The following is an 18,577-nucleotide window of genomic DNA, read 5'->3' as shown; positions in this document are numbered from 1 at the left end:
CTGGATGCCTCACTATCCATGTAGGTGCAGGTCACAAAGGTAGCCTGCCAGGCGTTTTATCATCTTCATCAGACGAGGCTACTAGCACCCTATCTTTTGAGCACCTAGCCATGGTGATCCATCCTATGGTTGCCTTCAAAATTGATTTCTGTAACTCGCTTTATGTGGGCCTGCCCTTGTCCCTGACCCAGAAATTGCTGCTGGTGCAAAATACAGCTACTAGTGTCCTCACTGGGAACACCTTGGTGGCCCCTTTTCCAGCCGGTGCTGAGGCAGCTGCATTGGTTACCAGTTGTGGCCTGGATCAGGTTCAAGGTCTGGGTTTTGACCTTTAAGGCCCTCATAGTCTGGGACCCACTTATCTGAAGGACTGCCTATTACCCTGTGCCCCCTGCCTATTGCCCTGTGCCCCTCTGCGGGCAGTAACTTCTTGTTGATTCCTGGCCCCCATGAAGTTCGCCTGGCCACAACCAGGGCCAGGGCTTTTTTGTTCCTGGCCCCAACCCGGTGGAACGAGCTCCCTAAAGAGCTGAGGACCCTGCACAAGTTCTTCCACCAGGCCTATGGTTGAGACTGGGGCATGGGGAAGATCTGATGACCCCCCAAGAAGAAGAAGAAGAAGAAGAGATCTCCACCAAGTCATCCATCGTTATTAGTGTGTAACTGGAACTTGGAGCCCCCTTCTGGACTCTGGAAGGCAGCCCAGTGGCTGTGGGGGTTGTAAATTGGGTAGTTTTAATGGGGTTAATGCATTATATGTTTTTATGTGGGGTTTATCTTGTAACCTGGTGTGAGATGGTCTACCAGGAGCGGCGGGATATGAATCAAATAATAATAAGGCAGATTTACCAGTTTTTAAATCTAAAGACCATAGTAAGGGCCATTATTGTCCTTGACACACGTCTACCACAAGAGGTCCACCTACCTTTGACATTTGTATTGAATACTTGTCCCAGGACTGACTATGCAGTCCTCAGAGGAGAAAGAATATAATAATATTAATCTTCTGTACAGTGATTTGGATTATGCATACAAAAAGGGCTGAACTGTCCAGTTAAATGCACATCTCAGCTTTCATATGTTAATACATCATCGATAAAGCTTCCTGTTTTCTTCTTGAAGATACACATGGGTGACTGGAAAGGAGCCACTCACATATTATGATATGAACTTGTCTGCTCAGGATCATCAGACTTTTTTTACTTGTGAAACAGACTCACTAAGGCCTTCAGATGCAGGTATTCTTTTCTCCTACCTGAAACATAGAATGAAGAATGGATGATATTTGTAGGATGGAAATACTTCTAAATAATCCCAGACAATAAAATTAGTGTGTCAAATACATTTTGTAGGTCAAAATGTATTTTTAAATACCATTTATATGGCCTTTGTATGCCTTGCTGCTCTTTCCTGCAAGATTTATGCTGTATATTTTAAATTGATTTAAATGTTCTGTATTTTTCAAATAGCTTTTGCTTTCTAAACGAAAGTGCAGGAATCGATCACTTAGGAACCCTGAAAGGAACCCTAATTACAAAAGAATTAATATCCAATTCTTGCAACCCTAAACATACTTAGGTTTAAAAACTTGATCCAATTAATAATCTTTATGATTACTTGGCATTTGTAACCTGGCAAAGTTTACTATTGAGTATGGCCATCTTAAAATCAAGTAAGAGATTTCATCACAGTATAGTACTTTAACATCTTTAAATATCTCTTTATGTGTGCTAAGTTTTACAGATCAAGGTTTGCTGAGTAAATGTATTATGTTGAACATATTCAGGTATCCTTGTCTGTTTTTAACGGATTTTTACTTTTCTTGAATGAGGTGTATTTCATGTATTAACATGTTCATTCATGTCTGACTTCTAAATATATGTTTCTGTTCCAACAGTTATGCAGAAGGCATGGCGGGAGAGGAATCCTCAGTCTCGAATCAAAGCTGCTTATCAAGCTTTAGAATTAAATAATGAGTAAGTGTGGGCATAAGAATTAAATTTGTAAACTAAAACCAATGCCACACAGTTCTGTATAGTGATTTCATACAGACTACCCACACACATGGCAGACTGATGTAATAGATATCTTTTAATTTCAAATTACAGGTCGTAGATCAAATGTCTGAATATGCTCCTCTTGTTTAAATCCCTAGCATGTCAGAATGTTTTTTAAACACGGCAGGGCCTGTAGACATACAGTTCTCACAACTTGTTGTCTGAAGTAGTAACAGTACCATAAATGTTACATTTAGTGACAGTGAAGTTGAGTTTTTAAAACAAGAGCATAACTAAGAGGTACGTGTTGCTGAATTCTGTCAGTTAAGCACAACCCCTCTATTATAATGACCTTTGGCTTGACTGTGCCTCAGGTTAATGTAGTGTTAATGTTTTCAAATGGCATGATGAATTTCTAGCATTCAACTGCCAAAAATAAATACAATTGTTATAAACTGCCAAAATAAATACAACGGTTATAAGCTGCTTCTAAAATGTTTTCCTAGTACTTTTTGCATTGTGGTGGTCAAGTGTTAAGGTACATCAGAACCTTCCAAATCTTTAGCTTTCTTTGCAGTTCTAATTTGTATACTTGATTCACATTTTTAAAATAGGTATAGGGCTACATCTCCCAGTCCCATGACCCTTCATTGACTTTTTAAAATGTCTCCTGTTGAGAGCTGTAATGTTCTTATGACTGTTTCAACTCTCATTTAAGAACTGCTGAATTATAGAAAACCATAATCTTTCAAAACAGAAATATATGACTGTTCTCTTGGTTATGGAAGGACCTGTTTTTTATTTTAAATAATGTTGTTCATTTATTTATTTCATGATTAAAATAGAATATTTTGATTGTTCTGTATGTCTATTATCTGCATTTCTCTATCAAATTTAACTTTAAAATCTTGGTGATGTGTTTTTACTGGGTACTGATAGGTTAATTGTTTATTTATTTGTGTTTTAGAGATTTCACACCTAGCACACAGTACAGGTATCTGTCTTTTTCCCTCCTGGGATTAAAGCAAGCCTGTGTGCATGGATAACATCATTATGTTTATTATAGATGGCTTTCAGGTATTTGATAAAAACTGAAAATTATTATTTCATGGGAAAAGACAGTGTTTGCTTCTATTAAGGATAATTCCTGTCTGGAGTACTAGAGTCTACTAGAGTGCTAAATGTAATTTTGTTCAACACTGTATTTGATCAGGTATCAGAAAAACTATTTTTGAGTTTGTTCAACTACTCTACTGAAGAATAAGTTAACCACAAATGTCATTCTGTCCACATGCAGAATAATTCCCCTGGCTAGCTTCCTTCTGAATACCATCTTCTCGTTCTTTCTCCCTGTTCAGATGTGCAACTGCGTATGTTCTCCTGGCTGAGGAAGAAGCAACTACAATTGTGGATGCTGAAAAGTATTTCAAGCAGGCCCTGAGAGCGGGGGAAAATGTTTACAGGAAGTCTCAGCATTGTGGTTCGCAAAGTCCTCAACATGAAGCTCAGCTAAGTAAGAGTGCTTGCTGAAACTGCTGAAGATTTTGGACTAGCCTCATTAAAGTCTCAGGCAACATGTCACTGTCTTCCACAATGCTTAAAACCTACATGAGCATGAAAGCAGTGTTAATTTTTGCACATCTTAGAATCTTGAACGTATATCCAGCCAGCCATGGATGTTGCAGAGCAAGACTTTCCTTCCTCCCTGTCCTACTTGCAACCCACTGACCCCCCCCCCTCCCTTGCAGCTCAGTGGACTAGAAATGTGAAAACCTGGAGGGGAATGAAAAAATTCAGGGGAAAAGCAAATCAAAACTTTTTTTCCCTGTTTGTTTGCTGAGAATTTTCTTTCAATTCTTTTTTCCATAGGGAAATTTGGAAGAGTACTAACAATGTTACTGACACAAGTACTTACCTTCTATTAAACCAACAGTTACAGAATAGAATCCTTTGTTGTTTTGACCTACCTTTATAATGTATCTGACAGTTGAGATTTTTATGTCTGCCTGTACTCTGTATGCCTACTCCCTACAGTTGTCTGCAGGGTCAGGAAGAAACGTTTTCTCAATAGTTAAGCCCCACTTGTGAAATGCTTTCTCTGGAGATACTCAAGAGAGCTCTGTATTATGCATGGTTATTAAAGTGTTTTTGCTTTTGTTGTTCCACTGGCATATTTTAAAGCTATGTCATTATACTATGTTGATGATCATTTCATGGCCTTTATGCTATCAAAATCCTTGTTTCCATTGGGGGGGGGGGCGGGAAAGCAGACTAATGAAATGGCTGATTGAGGGGGGGGGGAAGCATGATGTTGTAAATTTATATAAAAAGAGGCAATTTTCTTCTGCAGGAAGAGATACCAACGTACTGGTATATGTGAAAAGAAGATTAGCAATGTGTTCAAGGAAACTTGGAAGAATTAAAGAAGCAGTAAAAATGATGAGAGATGTAAGTAATTTCTTTTAAAAAATGAACTAATCTCTGCAGTTAGCTAAGACTTATTGTTTATTATAGTCCAAAAAGCATTCACTTTTTATTTCTATGATAGAAATTATCAGAAAAAGTTAAATTTTAATTATTTTTCATGGGCACTTTTTTAGGCTTGTAACTCAGTTAAAGAATATTTTTTTGTGAATTTAAATTAATTACTAATTTGGTAATCATTAAACATTTTTGGAGAAGAAAGCACACTCCCTTTGTCCTTGGATGGAGCTCACATGAGCTTGCGGCAGGCTTCTTCATAGAAGCCTTTCTTCCTGCTTGAACACGATGATACCTGCCAGGTGTTGGTTTCAAAGTTCTACACCTGCATGTTTTTAAAATGTTTCCTTGATTAATAAAGGCCACCTTTTCCATTAGGAGAGGAAGCTGTTTTGCAGAATGACTGTATACATATTTATTCAGAGGTGCAGACATCTATCTATGATGGGGCTATAAAACAGTAACTTATGTTAATTAATTTCTTCTCTTTTACAGTTAATGAAAGAGTTCCCTCTCCTAAGCGTGCTGAATATTCATGAAAACCTGCTAGAGGCCCTTCTGGAATTACAAGCTTATGCTGATGTCCAAGCAGTCTTGGCAAAATATGACGGTAAATATGCATAAACACTATTAGGTGTCGTCTTGTGCTCAGTTATACCAGTCCAAGCCTAGACTTGGGTAATTCGGCATAGTTAATATGGCATCTGTCTCCTCCTCAGAGTTGCCAACCTCCAAAGGCGCTGGGAGCTCTCCCGGAATTGCAACTTGTGGCAAGCCATCTCTACCGATGGCCTCTTATGGCTTTGTGGGACCAGCTTTGTTTAGAACTGTAAACCTTCTGCCTAGTTAAAAATGTTTTTTTAGGGTAGGAAGAGGTAAAGGCTTTGCTACCATGAGAGAATTGGCGTGCAAGAAGAACACATACCACTGAGGCAGGAGTTGTATATTAATAACAGGGAAGATTTATTTATTTTCAAGTTGTTTTTAAAGAGCAGACCAGCAACACAAGTCTTCAGAGAAACCTGGCTGAGGGGCACATAAGTTTAAACTCATGGCTTCATAGCATGGTTTGAATTCTCTCTATGGTTTGCAGGTAGAAACGGGCTTTCACTGACTAGCCATTAGATCCTTTAATGCATACAAAATGTATTAATGTATACAAAACTCAGAGTAAATTGTATAAGGCCTGCTCAGCACCAGACACAGACCGAACAACCGGGTGCTCTTATCATCTCCTTGAGATAGAACTAAACCGCTGCCACACTACCGGGCAGGTCTGCCTTTCCAACTTTGGCTGAGACAGACATGAATGCTCTCCCATGTGTTTCCCTCAAATGTTGCATCCCTCCCTTTGGAAGGTGGTTGGCTACTAGAGCACAATTCCAAAGGTGTGTGTCTGTTTTATCCTTTCAGGGTAAGGACAGCTTTTTTTCCGTCAGAAAACTGAACTACAGAGACCAGTTCCCTTGGAGATAATGAGTGTTTTGGAAGGTGGACTCTGTGGCCTTATGCTTCACTGAGGTCCCTTCCCTCCCCAGGCTTCACCTCAAGATCTCCAGGAATTTCTCAACCCAAAGTTGGCAACCCACAATGTCCCCTTGTGTGAAGATATCCTAGGCTCTTTATAATGTTGATCTATCAATTAATTATTTAAATATATCATGCCCACCAGTCTCTTGTGCAGTTTTTGTCATATTGCCCTTTCTAAGATGATCAAGTGAGACTTATAGCTGCAAAAAATTCAGTATTGTATTCTCTGTCACTAACCTTATACATGGTCAAAATTTTGCTTCAAAATCTGCTTCAATCACAGATCAATTACTGTGAGAGACTGACTTTTATTGAATCATTTCTTAGAGTTGCACCACTTTTTCTACAGACCATCTGTATGAAAGTTTTTTAGAACAAGAACCTATACTGTTCTTGAAGTTAAGTGCTAAGATGTACTTCTTAAATTATGTATGAAAAGTAAATACTTCTAGCAAGCTTTCATCTACTCTAGCCAAAGTTACAATGAACACTTGGTATCTCTTCACCAGTGTATTTTGGAACTAAGTATAAAGTTAAAGACTAGCATTGGAATCACACACACAATTTTATAGTGCTGTTAGAAATGATGCTTTTAAAGTTGTTAAATCTGTAAACAATTAAGTTTAATAGAAAGGTTAAGTATTACATGTATTTCAGTTTTCCCAACATTTCAGATTTTTCCCCCCTGTGGCTTTATAAATGTTACATTTCTAGCAGCTACTATATTTGCATTTAAGTTTAAAAATAATTTTCAAAAGTAAATACGTTAAGGATTCATTTTTGCATGGAATTATAGGGGATTGATATGTATTGTAACTGTATTAGCGAATCAGATACTTCCTGTATCTTGTACAGTGCTTGTGGTTGTTGATGCTTCTGTCAAGCAGCTTATGCTGAGAGAGGAAAAATCAAGGGATAGTTGATAAAGAGCAAGAGGTCAGGATATACATGGAAGAGAACAAGAAAAGTGGCACACTTGGGGAACACAAAAATCCTCTCACCATCTATTGATTTTTGGTGGGCATCCTGTTGTATGCAAGGAAATTGATTGGTCAAACAGTAGCTGTTAGCTTCTGCAGTGGTTGCTAGTTTCTAGTCTTGTTATATAGTTCAGTATTAAGAACATAAAAATTGCCCCACTCAGTCTAGTGAGAATTCTTGTCAGCATTCTGCTTCAACAGTGGCTAGTCAAATTCCTTGGCAAGCTCATAGGCAGGGAATACAGAGGTTTCCCCCCTCTAACTCTCTCTCTGTTACTCCCTCAACAACTGGTATTCTAGGACAGTGGTCCCCAACCTTTTTATCACCGGGGACCACTCAACGCCTTTTAGTGAGGCCCGGTGGGGGGGTAGTTTACTCCTCTACTCTCAACCACTGCCCTAGTGCTCTCTGATCGCTATGGTAATGTTTAAACATCCCTCCAAAATAAGATACAGACACGCCACAACAATGAAGTGTGTTGTAAAGGGCCGGGGGGGGGGGGAGAAGGTGTCCTTCAGGGCCCACCTCCAATTAGTCGAAGGACCACATGTGGTCCGCGGCCCACAGGTTGGGGATCGCTATTCTAGGATATACTGCCTGTGAGATTCTATTTGACTATTCACTCTTGCTGGCTTTCTGCCTTGATAAGGCAGCTATATCTTTAAAGATTTTTAATCTAACGTGTTTATTCCATCTGGGAAAATTATTCTGTTACTCTTGTCTTATTCAGACATTTTGTCATTGGTACTAAAGCAGTTTGTCACTGGTGTTCTACAGAGTTAGACTATTTGGGGCATGATTCAGTGGAGTTCTTTATCATGTTCCATAGACTGAGATGCCTAACCAGGACTCCTTCTATAGTTTCTCCCTCCACACCTCCCACGACGACGCAAGCAAATTCATTCCAAAGTACCTCTTCTAGCCACCATCTCTGTGGGAGCACAAAGGGCTTCTATTTGCATGTCTTGATAACTTGGGTACACATGGACTGCTCCTTTTGATATGTGCTCAGGCAGAAATTCTGAGCATCTTATACTTTAATCTTAGAATTATTACCTACAACCTAGGAACTGTTCCTACTGTATAAAGCAGAAGTGTTAAACTCATTTCTTATGACTATGTCATTTTGTTGGACTGGGTTGTATGTGCCATAAAATGTAATGTCAGATACTGGAGATATTTTACCACTGATTGTGACCCATCCCCATTCCCAGCAAAGCTCCAGGCTGAATCAACTCTCTTTGACCTTTGTAGTTGCCAGTTCTGGGTTGGGCAATCCCTGGAGATCTGGAGTGAGCCTGCTTTAGGGGAAGGGAAGGACCTCAGCAGGGGTATAATACCCTACTAACAACATTTGGATTGGTTTCCCCCATTGGCTTTGGGTAAGAGCCCTGGACGGACCAGTTCTGGCCCCTGGGCTATATATTTTACATGACTGGTATAAAACATTCTAAATATAAATTCTTGTATTCAGAGGTAGTGATTTTGAAATGTTTCTGACTTTAGGATCTAAAGACAACCATTTATTGTTCCATAGATATCAGCCTTCCCAAATCAGCAGCTATATGTTACACGGCAGCGCTGCTAAAGGCAAGAGCAGTTTCCGATAGGTAAGTCATTTTCAGATGGCTGCAGTATGAAAACAGTTTACAGCATGAACACAATGCTGGGTTGACAGCCCACTCTGTGTTTTAATAGCTTTAAAAACAATCTAAGCCAATTTCCATAATTGTCAAGTTTCTTCAGTTGCCCAGAAAACACAGTCTTTGACTTGGTGTGAAAGACGCATTTATTCTAAAGCAAGAAAGTTAACCCAACAAGTACCTTGTCAGAGCTAGAGTACAGCAGAACAAGAACAGCATATAACCACTTCCACTGTACCCACTGTCCCATGAGATCCCGAGCAATGTAGGAGCTCTTCAAAGGGAACCGACCAGGCAGATAGCGATGTGCTTGCAGCCACGGTGCTGCATTCTGGAGACAGGGAAGATGGATGGAGGTAGGGGAAGGGGAAGGGGAAGGGAAGGGAAGGGAGTTGGGGTGCAATAAACACTCCGCATCTGCACATTAAACTAGATCAAACAGAATCAAAACAAATGTCAGAAGCATAGCATTCTGACAATAATATATTGGAACCTGGCTGGTAAGCTTGATAAAAAGCAAAGTGTTAATTTGGCTGGCTGACTGGCAAGTGATCTTGGGTTGTGTTAAAATACATTTCTTATTGATCCTCAAAACTAGAGGTTTTCAGAAGCTCAAGGCAGAATTTATTCTTTCTCGTTTCTTCAGTAACTAAGAGAAAGGTGAAAGATTTATGCAATCTGAAGATAAATCTCATTTACAAGGGCAAATTTATAAGCTGTTGATAAAATATGAAACTGAAGAATGGAACAGGTTAAAAATTGTATGATCAAATGGATGCAAGATTTGAAATGAAACATTCTATTGGATGAGTGGGAATTATTGTGGGACAAAATGGTAAAATGTATGAAATATCAGTTATTAAGAGAAAATTGGTACAAAATGTTTTATAGATGGTATGTCACACCCAAATTAATTAGCAAAATGTCGAAATGTGATAATAAATGTTGGAGGTGTAAGGATAAGGTTGGATTTTTCTATCATACGTAGTGGTCATTTAAAATAATTATGAAGTTTTGGATTAAAATTCATACTATCATAGAAAAGATGTTAAATATTAATTTTCCAATGGATCCTAATTACATGCTATTAAGTGTAATTCTATTTAATATTCCTTGGAAGGCTGAAGACTTTTTTTCCCATGCGACTACAGCGACAAGAATAATTATAACTAAGAACTGGAAACAACAGGATTCACCAAAAATAACTGAATGGCTGGATAAACTAGGAGAATTATCTGAAATGGCAAAGCTAACCAGTTTAGCGAATGGCAGACCAGAAGAAGAATCTAAAGAACTATGACAGACTATATACATAGATAGTTAACAAATGTATTAGTTGAATTAGGGCTAATTATTACCAATGGAGGTCAATATTACTATCTTTCTGTCTTTTTATTTTCAAATAAAAATTTTCAATTTTTTAAATTTTCAAATACTAAATTTTCAAAAAAAAAAGTAACTTAGTGGTAGGCCTGATGGACCAATACAGTAAACTGCCAAGGAATTTCTGAGTACAAGTAGCTACCCAGTTTAGATGGAAGAGAGTACTGACCTATTCATCTTTGTAAACCACCGCAAGACATTTGAGAGCAGCGGTATATAATTATAAATAAATAAATTCAGGTTGTTGACTTTACTGTGGAGAAGGGTAATCACAGTGTTGTCATTAAAAGCCTCTGACAAGTTCACTGTCTGGCTATTCCTAAATGTGAAGGTTAAATCAGCTTTTGATTTGGGTTGTTGTATCTCTCTTGAACAACGAGACATGTTTCACTCAAAATGACTACCGGACAAGGGCTATTTGCAAGTGCATCTGGGTAGTGATTGCTCTGTGAGGCAAACTTTCTCATTTTATGCTGTTTTCTGTGCCTCTTCAAACAAGTGTATTTCAGTGCTACCATGACCTATCGGCAGTGTGTGCATCTAAGTGGGGAGAGGAAATGTCTAGATGAGCAACTGTTCTTTACAGTTATCTTAACATATATGAGTCAGCTGTCAAATGGATGCAGTTGCAGACAATAACTGTTTTGCTGCTGAGCTTTGTATTAATCAAGTTTAAGTTATGTCTGAAGCTAAATGTGTCACTTTTGCTGTAGAGTACAAATGCCATGGCAACTTGACATAGTATTAATTGCTTTGTAGGATTGCTAGCCCGGTTTACTTAACACAGGTTACCTTTTTCAAGATAAACTAAAAGGAAACAGGCTGCATCATTCTTGATTTTAGAAATTTATCAAGTGTTTGGATGTTGCTGCAGGTTCTCTCCAGAAACAGCCTCGAGAAGAGGACTTAGTACAGCAGAGATTAATGCAGTAGAAGCAATTCACAGAGCTGTGGAATTTAACCCTCATGTCCCAAAGGTAAGTGTATTTGTTCCTTTAATGATAGTATTTCAGTTTCAGCTTAAATATCTGTAAGGGAAAGCAAAGTGTGGTTGCTTTGTTGATGGCACTTCTTTTTGTCCAAGGCCAGGGACAATATGTACTCAAGGAGTCCCTGATGGCCTTTTTGTGAAGATCTCCAGAAAATAATCTGTGAGAACATCAGGAGCTTGTTTGTTTGTCCTAAACTTATCAGCTGTATATATGGACAAGTGTGCAGCCCATTGAGAAATCCCCATTGCTTTAAATTCCAAGTGAAAATTGGGCAAGCTTTATGGATAAAAGTAATTGGGTAAGAATTGAAAGGAGCACAGCACTACTGCTAGGAATAGCTCACCTCTTTAGGGAGATCCACCTTCCACTTAGAGAGCAGAACTATTTGCCAGGAAAGTATGATGCTATCAACCTTGTTTTGGACAGTTTGGGACAGTTTAATCTTTAGCTATAGCATATTGTGTGTACAAATGAGTCAAAATAACTTCTCTGGGGAATAATTCATTGTTTGCATGTGCTTAGTGGGTTTTTTTGAAGAGTGAAATTCTTAATAGACCAGTTTTTGTTTAATAGGAAGTGAAAGCTTTTTCTAAATGGCTGAAATGTAGGATGTTTTCCAGCTGAAAACTAGATAGCTTGGGTAAGTCATACAATAAGAAACAGATGAGTTCTCAGAAAGATGTTGGACTTATTACAGTTTTATTTCTAAGTATGGTTACTCTTATGTAAACCTGTATACCATTCTTTCTATATTGGGTCCATTCCTTCATGAACTGGACACAGTGCAGGTCTTTGAGAGCCAGCTTTGTGTAATGGTTAAGAGTGGCAGCTTCTAATCTGATGAGCCAGATTCAATTCCTCACTCCTCCACATGTAGCCAGCTGGGTGACCTTGGGCTCTTCACAGTCCTGATATTCCTGTTTTCACAGATTAGTCCTGTCGGGGTTCTCTCAGCCTCACCTACCTCACAGGGTATCTTTTGTGGGGAGAGGAAGGGAGGGCAATTATAAGCTGCTCTGAAACTCGTTTGAATAGTGAAAAAGTGGGGTATAAAAACCAACTATACTTGTTTGCTTGCTTGTTTGCTTGTGGAGCAGCCCCCATGGGACGAAAATAGTGGGGTACCTAGTCTATTTGACACTTGGGGCAAATAATTAAATAAAAATATATATTTTTTTGCTATCAAGTCACAACTGACTTTTGGTGAACCAGTAGGGCAGCCTTTTTGAAGGCTGTCTTCAGAAGCTGAACTCAAAAATATACTTTTAAACACTGTTCTTTGGTTGAGATGAAGTTTCCAGAGAAGTTTTTAAAAAAATCTAGGAAGCCATTATTATATTCTTGTGAAATTGCTTTGTTCTAAAAGCTTCTGTGGTACAAAGGTGTTTGAAATTTCCTAGCAGGAAAAAAGCATTGAAAATTAGCACGCCTCCTTGGTGACATCTGGGCATCTAATAACAATGCTTTGCATTAATGTAGCACTTTAAACAATTCATACACATCACCTTGAAATCCTGCTAGCATCTCTGGAAGGTAGAGTCTGTGTTATCTGAATGGTAGGATAGGAAGCAGAGGCTTGGAGATGAAGGCCTGGCAAGACATCTAATGAGTTTGTAGAAGAAGCAAAATTTAAACAAAGGACCTTCCTGATCTCTGCTTATTCTCTTAGCCGTTATGTTAACAATAGTTCCTCCTGAAACTAGTTTAAAAGCTCTGCTCCTGATAGATGCTAATTTTGCAGCAACAAGTAGGGAATCCTTCCTGCAAGGTATTAACAAATTGTGAAGAACAGAGTCCTATGGGGATCATGCTGCACATCTTTAAGCTTTTATTGTTGATTTCTGATACTATGGTTGTTAGAGTAGTGTTGGTATTGGAATTTGACTGTGCAAATTGAACATTTGCTCTGGGGTGCTTGTGTGAAACCCTAGCCTTGTGAAAGCAATTCTTCAGAAGTGTCTACCATATTTACTTGCAGATGACCCAGAATGTAAGGCAGCCCACTTCAAAAAAGTAATTTTAGTCATTACATATTGATCCTCCCACTGCCCACCCTTTGAAGCCTCCACTGTGTTTGCAAGATAGCTTTTAGAAGCCTACTGTTTCCATGTCTTTAGTCATAATATGGAACAATTAAAACCTTCCTTTAAAAAATTAAAGCCATATCACCCTCTGGAACTAGCCAGTATGATAGACTTCCTCCCCCATTCACCTTCTCATTAAATGAATGTGTATAACTGGAACCTCTGTACTGTTCCACACATTCCTAACATTGATGATATATGGTCCTTGTAGACTTGATAGTGGAAGGATGGCTTATCCCTGGGCCTAATCCCCTTCTGATAATCAGGGCGGCCAAATGGTTCTTGCCTTGAAGGTCTGAATTTATCCATCCAGTCTTCTGTCTGCCTGTCCAGTCTGATAGAATGTGCACTGAGAGAGCTAATTGCTGAGAGAATTTGTTGTTTGCCTGCATGACTGATCAAGAGCACAGCAAGTTCATTTCAGACAGTCTCAGACAGATTTCCCTTCAGCTTCTCTGCCTTTAGGGGAAGAAGATTATGTGTTATCATTATCTAAAAGTTGGGTGTTCTCGGTTGTTTCAGAACTCCTGCGTCTTTTAGGTGTTTAAGACATTTTTAGTGCCATTCTAGTACTGACAAGTACCACAAGATGCTAAGAACATTAATGTCTAACAATAGCAGTAATTGTACTGTCTTTCTCTTCTTGTGTTTCTTTTTGATTTCATTGATTGTATTTAAAGTATCACTTCATGTCAAGATGTTTAGTGTGCTATGTTAGAGACAAAGCTTATTTAGATGAACAACAAATCTGTGCTTTAAAAATAACCAAATTCTGGCACATATTAGGTATTTGGCCTTAAGTTTAATAGTTAATTGATCTTGCTGGATGTGGGTTTTTGTTTCTGTTGTTGGTTTGGTACCTTTATACTTAGTGGGTTTTTGTTTCTCTGATATCCCAGAAGAATATTCATGAAAAGCATGAAATCTAACAACCAAATTTGAAACAGTGTAAGTTTTATTTTAGGCATGCCTCATTTTTTTGTATAGTACAAGTCCTAAAAATAATCTTAGCCAAAGTTAAAGTTTTAAGAGTTTAAAGAGTGATGCAGATAGGATAACACTCTTGTTCATACCTTAATGGCAAATTAGTAGCAAAATGGAGGTAGAGGGAAATACGTCTTCAACATGCCTTCCTCCCCCAGCTGTTGTTGTTGTTAGGTGCGAAGTCGTGTCCGACCCATCGCGACCCCATGGACAATAATCCTCCAGGCCTTCCTGTCCTCTACCATTCCTCGGAGTCCATTTAAGTTTGCACCTACTGCTTCAATGACTCCATCCAGCCACCTCATTCTCTATCGTCCCCTTCTTTTGCCCTCAATCGCTCCCAGCATTAGGCTCTTCTCCAGGGAGTCCTTCCTTCTCATGAGGTGGCCAAAGTATTTGAGTTTCATCTTCAGGATCTGGCCTTCTAAGGAGCAGTCAGGGCTGATCTCCTCTAGGACTGACTGGTTTGTTCGCCTTGCAGTCCAAGGGACTTGCAAGAGTCTTCTCCAGCACCAGAGTTCAAAAGCCTCAATTCTTTGGCGCTCAGCCTTCCTTATGGTCCAACTTTCGCAGCCATACATTGCAACTGGGAATATCATAGCCTTGACTAAACGCACTTTTGTTGGCAAGGTGATGTCTCTGCTTTTTAGGATACTGTCTAGATTTGCCATAGCGTTCCTCCCCAGGAGCAAGCGTCTTTCCTCCCCAGCTTTCCTCCCCAGGAGCAAGCGTCCCCCCAGCACCATCATATAATTTGCATTGATGGAGGTGAAATATAGTTAATTATTTTCTGTAATTTATTTGAAACTGTTCAGAAAGTAATTACAACTTATTTTTCCTCTTTTCCTTCATTGCGGTCTTGCTTAGCTTAAGTTGGCCTTATTGTATAAGTGAGAATTGCAAAAGTTAATACTTCACTGTATTTCCAGTCTCCCACGTTCAGTATATGGAATACAAACCAGAGCAGCTCTTATGGTAAATACTGAGAGATCAACATGATTATTTTACCTGTGAAAATGCAGCATTTGTTTTGCATCCTGAGACATAACTAAAATAACATCATTATTATTTGCTCTTTTATTACTTGTCTGAAAGTAAATGGCTTAACAAATGCTTGGGGGAAAACAAAAATCTGTTTTCTTGCAACTTTCACTTACATTTTCTACATGGCCTAAGAGGAACAAGCAGATTTTCACCCCTGATATAGAGACTTCAAAACTGCATGAGGCATTAATTTAGTCACTGTTGGTGCTGCATCCCCCTACTCTTGTTTGAGAAATCTTGCCCTAACACCAAACTAGTCATTGCATAGACCATGAGGAGTCATGTCAGAGGTCAGATATTTGAGACAATTTTCCCACAGTGACCCGGTGCGAATGATCTTTTACTGTGTTAAAAAAAAATAGTCAAAGAGGATTAAATGGGATTAGTAGGAATATTGCCCTCCCAGAAGTAGCCCCAAGACATTAAGAGAAGAACCTAGCCAGGCAGTAAATGTGCTTTATTTGACCAGGGCACAGCCCTGGCTGCATTCCTTCAACAATATGAATGGGAGAAGTTAAGTCCCTTGAACTGGATTAGTAAATAATCTTATGGTCTATGGCATTTGGTGAAATAATTTGGTGAGTTGTTTGCATTTGTACAGTTTTTGGGAGTGCTGATGGACTTCTTGGTTATCATAATCAAAGATAGGACTACTATATTTGGCCTTTACTAAGTGGGCTAGGCTAAACAATTTTTTTTAAGCCAGTCTTTTTTTTTTCTTTGTTAAAGTCATTGGATTAAAAAAAAATCAAGTTATGTGCATTTGTAAGAAATGCTTAGATTCTATTTTTTCAGCAGATTTATCCATTAAATATGCTAAGATTACGAGATAATTTTCATGGAACATTTCTCCTATATTTCATCATGATATAGAGCCTGCCCTCCATCTGTGAAGTGAATCGTTCATTTAGATACTAGTCATTAGAGACAAAAATCAGTCCTAACTCTTAATGATTTCTAACTATCCTAACTATAATGCTTTCCAGACTTCCTTACCAGAGAACCTAATTAGAATCTTCTGTTGGCAGAATTTGAATATGCAAAGAGGTGCAAAATGCTAGATTGCTTAAAGGAATAAAATAGCTTTATTGTGAAGAGAAATAACTTTTTGTGGAAAGGAGAAAGACCTAACTTAATGTTGTCTTTAGTCATTATTCTGTTTAGTCTCTTGATAAGGCTAACAGAAGAGCCTCTTGTGGTGCAGAGTGGTAAGGCAGCCGTCTGAAAGCTTTGCCCATAAGGCTGGGAGTTCAATCCCAGCAGCCGGCTCAAGGTTGACTCAGCCTTCCATCCTTCCGAGGTCGGTAAAATGAGTACCCAGCTTGCTGGGGGGGTAAACAGTCATGACTGGGGAAGGCATTGGCAAACCACCCCGTATTGAGTCTGCCATGAAAACGCTGGAGGGCGTCACCCCAAGGGTCAGACATGACTCGGTGCTTGCACAGGGGATACCTTTACCTTAAGGCTAACAGGGAAGTATGCTTAAAGGAGCCGGACGTCTCCAATTGAGCCTATTAGGAGGAGACTGATTTCAGGTGGTTCTTAACCTAGCTATGCTAAATACACATATTTTGATTCCCCCTTTAGAATATACCTCATATTCTGCTCAGTCATGCACACTGCAGATCTTGCATAATCCGACACCTTCCTACCAGGGTGATACTTCAACTAAGATAGCTCCTCCCAAACCATTGACCTCAAAAGCTACTGCTGACAGTTGCATATTATGCTTATGTGACCCAGTGTTGAGTCCTGTTCTGTTGGTCTTTGATGAATTGTGATACACAACACAATTATGGGGGCCTCGACAGTTCTGCCATTAATTCCTTCATGCTGGTGGTGAGGGAAGAAGAAAGTCAATCATATATGATCAACAATTGATACTGAGAGTCCCGATGGAAAAAAAATCTGGAAAAATGGGGGGAGGGGGTGTGAATCAAAGACTTTTACATCTTGGTAGTCATTCTCATAGTGATCTAATCCTTTGTGCATATTTGTTTTTGCCATCCTAATCCTACATATAAATCCAGTGATCTGTGAAGGGCATGTGATGTTCTTCCATAGGCCCACATTTGCACAAGGCATTTTTAAAAATCTTACTTGAATTTTGGTTTAAAAACATATCAATATTATGTTGTTAAGTTTAGAAGTTTAGATGTGCTGTATACAAAAGAAAAGGAAATATCTGGTTCACAACTGGGAGGGGCGGGCAGAGTTAGGTATGCCTATAAGATTTCTGATTGGTATTTACTGTGTGGAAAACTACTTTATCCTGCTTGCCACTGTAATTTTCCTTGTAACCTGTGTTAGCTGACTTTCATTGCTGAATGTTCTTAGGGTTTTGTTTAAAACATTCTCCGAAGAACTGGAGTTCAGCATTAACTCTCAATGTTGTGCAAAACCTCTGGAGTCAAATGCTTGTTCTGCCATGTGGACTAAAGGCTTAGGACCACTTTGTGTATAACAAGAAATAGGAATGTGTTAATTTTTATAACAAATCCTACGTACTTTCCATTTATTTGAGAGTCAGAACTATGCATGTGAGGATTTTTTCAAATCATTTGCATTTAAATAATACTTAAACATTGTGTTCCAATCATAGGCAAGATCTCCTTGCTTAAGTGATATGCACAAGGAGCTGATGTTTGAAATATTTGGGGGATTGTATCTAAAAGAACTAATGACAATGCTCCACATAGTGTCATATCACAATGCTTTTTCTTTTAGTATTTGTTAGAAATGAAAAGCTTAATTTTACCTCCGGAGCACATTCTGAAGCGTGGTGACAGTGAAGCAGTGGCATATGCTTTCTTTCATCTCCAGCACTGGAAACGAATAGAAGGGGCCCTTAATCTCTTGCACTGTACATGGGAAGGCAGTAAGTATCCCTTTGTCATTGATGTGAGCCACTGTCTCATTTTAAATTGATCTTTTAAATGGCAACCTGAAGTTTCTTCTGGCTGTTCAGATGGGTGCTGTGTGTAGTTCCCTTGATGTTTATATTATCTTCATCAGTGTTAATCTTAGACCTGTTGCTTTCTTCCAAACAATAGTTTCAGTGACTGAAATCTGTTTTGTGTTTATGTAAACATTTATATCCTGTTTTTCCTTGTGGTTCAAGGCAAAGATAAGTCCTTCACGCACATCAATGCCTGCACTTTTGCCACATGAACACTTGAATTGGTGTTCATCAAACACGAGAGTGAAGGGGCGGCATAGAAGTATTCTAAATACAAACCATAAATACCTCATGGGTCTTAAGGATCCTTCGTCTTTCCAGAAATCTTTGTGGGGATTTATTGATTTTTAAAGTATTGCTCTGCAGATGGGCTAATAAATGTGGAATCAGATGCTGACTAACATCCAGTTGCATATAAATGTAGTATCTTCAGGCTGCCTTTCCACTTCCGTTCTTTATTTAAAGGAGGTTGTTGAATCTCATGGCAAAACCCTCTAGT

General features: G+C 38.9%; 1 protein-coding gene across 1 annotated transcript in view; it reads left to right on the top strand.

The window, feature by feature from the left end:
* Positions 1–18,577, top strand: part of ST7L (suppression of tumorigenicity 7 like) — a 44,280-nt gene that overhangs the window by 10,099 nt on the left and 15,604 nt on the right. Inside the window, exons 5-12 of the mRNA XM_077334915.1 lie at positions 1,123–1,238; positions 1,898–1,976; positions 3,356–3,510; positions 4,348–4,445; positions 4,974–5,088; positions 8,527–8,599; positions 10,890–10,992; positions 17,847–17,997. Of these exons, the coding sequence (XP_077191030.1) occupies positions 1,123–1,238; positions 1,898–1,976; positions 3,356–3,510; positions 4,348–4,445; positions 4,974–5,088; positions 8,527–8,599; positions 10,890–10,992; positions 17,847–17,997 (890 nt within the window). The remainder of the gene's footprint in view (positions 1–1,122; positions 1,239–1,897; positions 1,977–3,355; positions 3,511–4,347; positions 4,446–4,973; positions 5,089–8,526; positions 8,600–10,889; positions 10,993–17,846; positions 17,998–18,577) is intronic.

Source organism: Paroedura picta, chromosome 4 (assembly GCF_049243985.1).
Source record: "Paroedura picta isolate Pp20150507F chromosome 4, Ppicta_v3.0, whole genome shotgun sequence".
Classification (NCBI taxonomy): Eukaryota; Metazoa; Chordata; class Lepidosauria; order Squamata; family Gekkonidae; genus Paroedura; species Paroedura picta.
Note: the sequence above shows the minus strand (reverse complement) of the source record. Positions and strands in the feature narration are given on the sequence as shown.